Source organism: Pundamilia nyererei, unplaced genomic scaffold (assembly GCF_000239375.1).
Source record: "Pundamilia nyererei isolate P.nyererei 1_Seehausen unplaced genomic scaffold, PunNye1.0 scaffold00101, whole genome shotgun sequence".
Taxonomy (NCBI): domain Eukaryota; kingdom Metazoa; phylum Chordata; class Actinopteri; order Cichliformes; family Cichlidae; genus Pundamilia; species Pundamilia nyererei.
In genome coordinates this window covers 1486396-1492877 of record NW_005187502.1, presented here as the reverse complement: position 1 = coordinate 1492877, position 6482 = coordinate 1486396, and the positions used below count along the sequence as shown (strand labels likewise).

General features: G+C 43.2%; 1 protein-coding gene across 1 annotated transcript in view; it reads left to right on the top strand.

Moving 5' to 3' along the window:
- Positions 1–3188: 3188 nt before the first annotated feature.
- The window catches only part of mpp7a (MAGUK p55 scaffold protein 7a), a 24890-nt gene continuing 21596 nt past the window's right edge, over positions 3189–6482 (top strand). The window contains exons 1-2 of the mRNA XM_013912786.1: positions 3189–3270; positions 3392–3510. Coding sequence (XP_013768240.1) covers positions 3189–3270; positions 3392–3510 — 201 coding nt within the window. The remainder of the gene's footprint in view (positions 3271–3391; positions 3511–6482) is intronic.

The following is a 6482-nucleotide window of genomic DNA, read 5'->3' as shown; positions in this document are numbered from 1 at the left end:
GTGTACCTTAATCAAGCCATGTAATAACAACATGTGCTGGAACATAATAGAACAAAAGTAACATGACGAAACTGTGTTCAGACAGTGAATGGACTGATTCTTAACTCAGTGCTTCCTAACTACATTCGTACACATTCACACTCTTGACATGCAGACTGGAGGAGCCAGGGATCGAATCACTAAGCTTCCGATCAGTAGATGACCTGCTCTACCTCCTGAACTACAGCCACCCAGTAGTAAACATGAGTAAACTGTCACTAGGTTTTGGATAAAATGTACACTCATAAACCTGTCAAACCTGCATTTGAAACGTTGGCTACCATAGCAGTATAGTATTGCAACATGGCATTTGGGTCTTCTAACTAAAATAGGAAAATAGGAACATAAATAGTGCCATCATTGCCAGACCTGGCCCACATCTGGTTGACATACACCCTGCCATGACACCAGTCAGTCAGAAGTGCCAGCTTGATCCCAGATCCGGGCCAGACCTATTTTCTATGAGCCTGGGCCACATACACCAAACCACATCGGGCCAAATGTGGCATGCCATCACATAAACAGTGCCATCTATGCCAGGCCTGGCCCATATCTGGATGACATACCACTTACCATGCCGGAAGTCAGCCAGCAGTGCCGGCTTGACACCAGATCCAGGCCAGACCTGTCTGCTATTTGGGCCCTTGTATGTCATCTGACACTTCTAGCTTATTAAACTGGCAGGTCATAGTGACAAATAATGGGGTTTTGAGATTTTCCATCCAAATCCAGTCTACAACTTCTGCTGTCACCCTGTTCCCACATTTATACTCAAAACATGTCAAATCTGTCAGCAGAACACCAAACACATGCCTGACAAAAATTCACGCTCCTCAGTGTGATTGCAGTTATCCATCAGAATCAGAATCAGAAAGGGTTTATTGCCAGATGTTGAGCAGGTTTACAACATTAGGAAATTGCTGCGGTGCTTCAGTGCAAACATACTGTCATAAAAATATAAAAATAAGAATAAGAATTAAAAGTGCTAAGTGGATAGATATATACATGATATATACATGAGTGCAGGTGGTGATCAGTGCCAAACATGGAATGATGCAGTGAACACAGCGTAGGGTCATGTGTTAGTGGTGGGAGCAGTCATACGGTTCATGTGTCCGACAGCAGAGGGAAGAAACTGTTCTTATGGCGAGAGGTTCTGGTGCGAATGGACCGGAGCCTCCTGCCTGAGGGGAGCAGGTCAAACAGACTGTGTCCAGGGTGAGAAGGGTCAGCTGAGATCCGAGCTGCACGCTGCAGTGTCCTGGAGGTGTACAGGTCCTGCAGAGATGGGAGTCTGCAGCCAATCATCAGTACATCCTCTTCTGTAATTTCTTTTATCAAAGTTCACTGAAAACCGTTTTTTTCAGCAAGTTTGGCAAAAAAAAATTCAAATAAGTATCTTTTACTATCAAGTCTACTGCTTTGTCAGTAAAGCTGTTACTTGAGGCCGTCTTTACTCCTCTCTCAACTGGAGAACAGGAAGGTAAATCAAGCCTCAAGTGGATTAGTGAACATGACTCTCAGACATGTTCACAAGGCAGTGTTTGAAATATGTTGTCACAACACTATTCCCCCAGCAGTCTGGCAAACCTCGTAAATCCCCCCATATATTGAGGGGGGTCAATAATTCACCGAGCACCTGGGAGAAAGACAAAACCCAGCGTTCATTTCCTCTATTCAAACGAGTTTGTTTTCATCAGTTCATATTTTGTAAGAAGATCAGTATAGTGTGGGAAGTGGGCTCCCTTAGCAGCCCTTTCTACACCCATCACCTCATCCCATGTCTCTTTAAATCCTTTAGTTGAATATATTATGTGAGATGTTCTGTAGAGAGTTCCAAGTTGTAAATGATTGAGAGGGCCAGCTGCCCTCAGTCGGCTTTTGTTAGCTACAAAGCAAACTTTCTGGTGATGAGGACACCAGAACCTGCATCTGGCCTGCATCATTATGTGTAAAAGTTCTCTTGGTCTCTCTTCCCCCCTTTTTTTTTCTCCAGAGAAACGGTGAGGTATGAGGCGCTAACACTGCACAGGAATCGTGTCAGGGTTTAGAGAAAAGGACAGGATATCATACTGATGTATCCTGGTGCCCAACAGCAGCAGACATAGAGCATGACATAAGCTCTCCCACAAAACGTCCAGAGCTGCCAGTACACACTGACTCTAACCCGGTCAGAACCCAGTTCAGTCAGTCGCTCGTCCAGCTGTCAACGTCAACCATCAATCAGTCCTTTTCAGCTCTGACTTACTCTGCTTCTGTCTGTGGTGATTTTTCTCTCTCTCCTTTCTCTCTGTTGCCCTGTGCTCTGATGAAAGACACTCTCAGAGAGGTAGCCAAGCCACTTGTCTTTGTTTTGACGTTTCAGTGGCTCTGCTGTGGATATGTTTAGAACTTCTTCACGTGATCAGTGTTAGTTCAAAGGCTTTAAAGCACCGCGTGGTTGTGTTTGTGGAGTTTGAAACTGGGGGGCCTTTTCTGGAGAATTAGTGAAGGGGTCTTTGATGCAGTTTGACTGCATTCAGTATGAGCCTGACCTTTAATGCATCACCTAGTTTGGTGGATCACAGCCAGGCTGAGGACCAGAAGTGAGCAGCAAACAAGTATCTGCTACCACTCTCCATCAGCTGTGCTCCAAGACTGTGTTGTGTTTGGATGTAACCCCACTCACTCACTGGTTTTGTGCTCTCTCCGTCTTGAGTGCTTCACCTCCCCCCTGCTTAATCTTGAAACCATCAGCTCCCCAGTCTGGTTCTCTTTAAATTGAATTTGAAATCTTCATTCTTTTTATAAGCTGGGTGAGTAAAACCCTGAAAGGCCTTGTGGATTTCAGCATCCACTGTTCTGAGAGGATTCAGATTTATTCCCTGTTTTTTTTCAGTTGTTTCTAATCATGGACAGAAGCGTCCCTCAAACAACAGGAAGGGCTGGAACAAAAGCAAGAAGTAAAGGCGGGGGAAGGGAAATAGTTTATTGCCTTTACGTTTCCTCTTCTTTCCAAGCAAGTGAGGGATATCATCGTCTGTTTTGTCGCTCGTAGAAGTTTGAACCATACATTTTTGTTTCTGTTTTTTTAATGCGTAATAGAATCAGCATGGAAGGAAAAGGAAGAGCATCCACAGATTATAATTAGAGCTGTAGTCTGTGTAAGTATGTACTCCTTCCTAAAGGCACTAGTACAGGACTTTGTGTGTTTTGTTTTTACGTGTGCATCTGCTTTCTGCCTGACTCTGGGTGTGTTGGGTGTATATGTATTCATGCACACATACAGCACTTGTGTCTTTTGCTGTGCATGCAACAACTCACACCTCCCACTACCACACTGACCCCTCCTGCTTCCTCTTTCCTTCTGCAGGTCTGTATGAGCTGCTGGCGGCCCTGCCATCCCAGCTGCAGCCTCATGTCAACTGCTCTGAAGACAACACCTTCCTTCAGGATATGTTTGGAGAGAGAAGTCTCCACTCACTTGTTAAGGTACAACAAACAAATAGAGTTATAGGAATTTCGCCTACATATTTTTCAGAAAATCACGTGTTGTTTAACTCATATATGCACACACTGATAACTCTTAAATACACTTAAAACGCTTAAGTAATTTCATTTAAGTGCTATGCATATGAATACCTCAGTTTAACCAAGCCTAGCTTTAATTGCACATGTAGATTGTGTACAAAGTTTATTGTCAAGAAGGCAGACAACTAAATTAGTCTTGAAAAGAGGAGCCCCCGGCCTCCAAAGCAATTATTATTCATGAATTACAGTCCTATTGCACCATCTACCTGCCCGGATCTTCTAATTCCTTCCTCTACCAGCAGGAAGGGGCCTGTGGTTTGGTTACTGCCTGTTAAACTAGATAGCTGCAGAGATTGGGGAGAAGGTTTGTCTGAAATCTTTCTCTGATTTTTGTTGTTAAATAGAGAACAATTTTCCCCCCTAAACATGGGGTAGTTTCCTGCAAATCGGCTTTCCATTCTTTATTATTAAGTAAATAAATGTAATAGCTGCTCGACTGCTGTGTCTGACTGATTAACTGAGCCGTCCTAGTGAGCCAAATGGACAGACGGGCAGACTTTAAAACGCACACAAGTACTAAACAACCATCTCGTCTTACTCAGAAACCAGATGCAGCATTCAGGCTAACATCATGGACACACCATTAATAAAACCTTAATTATCCTCTTCCTAAAGCTCGGCCACCAAATCTCCACAGTCCACCTTTATTTGGGATTTGTGTAAGGTTGTAGAGGGGATACGAAAGAATGGCTAAACAGCAGAGAGAAAACACACACATCAAGTTAATCTGACAGGCTTCCCAACCCAGGTCGCTCACTGGTTGTAATTGCCTCACCTGGGTAATTACAACCAGTTGTTGGTCACTCTGTCTGGAAGGAGAGAGACGGTCCAGAGGAGGAGGTGTCACAGATGGAGAGAGAAACAAGAAAGAAGTAGAGAATTCAGAGTAACATGAAGACTTAAACCAGACATATGCTCTTTCTGTCTCTCTCACCTGTACTCACCAGATGGTCGGGACGTCTCACATCCATCCTAATCCGATTGTGTTACAGAGATGAAAGAATTATTGTCCGATATCATCTTTCAGCTTTTATTTACATCTGTTTGTTGCTAGAAAATATTCTCATGACACGAGCCAGGTGCTTATTTATATTTTAAAAGCCTCACTTGAATCCAAAATATATCCCCTTCCTTGCACTGTCTTACTTTGGATTTAGGCTACCTTCCAAATATTTTCATTAAAGTTCAATGGTCGACTGCAGCCCAGATTTACCGGATCAAGCACGTTGTTCACAAACAAGTACCTCTGAAATGAGCCAAAAGGGGCTAGATGATGATAGATGAAGCCAAATGCAAGGTTATGATAGGGACAGGGGAAGGAAGAAGGAAACTCCATATTGCAGCAGACAGGTCACAGTATGCTGTTGACTACTGAAAAACTTTTTGAACCATGTCAAGCACACTGGAGGGACAATTAAAACAAGAAAGCTACAGGTCAACCAGTCCCTATTCTATCATTTTGTATTGTCTGTATTGGTAATCAAGGAAAATCCCACAGCCATTACTCCAGTTTCATCCATCCCTCCATCCATTCTCTGCTGCTTTTCAGAGTTGCGGGGGGACTGTGGAGCCTATCCCAGCTGTCTTAGGGCGAGAAGCAGGGTACACCGTGGACAGGTCGCCAGTCTGTCACAGGGTTTTGCTCCGGGTCACTTTGAAAAAGATGTTCAGCTTGTAAAGGATGTGATGTGAAGTTTTCTGGGCAGAGGTCTTAAGCCTGCTTAAATACTATGTTTTATGTCTTCGGGTATTTTGAAAAGTCTCCAAAGTGTGCAACCCTGACCCTAAACATTACATTAGTTCATGTTAGCAAACTAGTGACAGATTATTTCAAACCAATAACTCAGTGGAAAGAAAAATAAAACTAGTTAGCCATAATGTTAGGGCTTATAGATGATGTTCACAAATGCAGTTAGCACTGTTTTATATAGTGTTATAGAGTGATTTGACCCCCATTTATCTCAGGATTAATTCTGAGATAATTGGGGGTCTAAAAAAGTTTACAGCATGACAGGTTGCTGAAGCATCAACAGCAGTCCTAACATCCATCAGCATGTCCACAGGGGAAAAAGATGTTTACCTCCACGACACGCCTAATGCACCGTGTTTTATTGCTGCGTAATAACGGCTTTATGCAGGATTTGAACTTCTAAGCTGGCCTTGAAACATGACTGTTGTGCTGGCCAAGACAGAGTCCTAACAGGCTGTGATTTATCTCGGCAGACTGTGTGGATAAGTCCAGCTGAAATGGCTGTAGCTGTTTAAGGCCAAGATTTAAACTGGAATCTTGATGGGGAGAGACGATGTAAAGACATTTCACACGTCGTTGTGTTGCGTTGCATTTTCTTCACTGGAAAGTTATAAAAGTGCATTTTGATGGGTGACATTTGGTGTTTGGGTAATGTTTTTGAATGACATCATGTTTTGGATTTTGGTGTTGGTCCCTGGTGATTATCGAAGCCAGATGACAGCTTGAAGAGACTCAAATCAACTCATCTACACACGCTGCTCATGTTGTTGCTAATCAGAGCTTCTACCAGGGCCAAAAACATTGAGGACAAATACCGTCCTGTGACTGTGTCAGAACATTCAACTGTCAGTGATTCTGACTTGCTTTCCTCCGTATTTACAGTACTGCTACCATCTAGCTTTAAAACATAATCACTTGTGTTGCGAGGAGTAAAAACTATGTCTAACATTCCTAAAACAGATGTTTTAATTGCACAAAGCATCTGTAGCCGTTCAGTGTGACAGCAAACAAACTGCTTTTCTTGTCTTTTTCTGTCCTGCTGAGTGATTTTCTGTCACACATTGTCACTGCTCCATCTGTGTGTGTGTGTGTGTGTGTGTGTGTGTGTGTGTGTGTGTGTGAG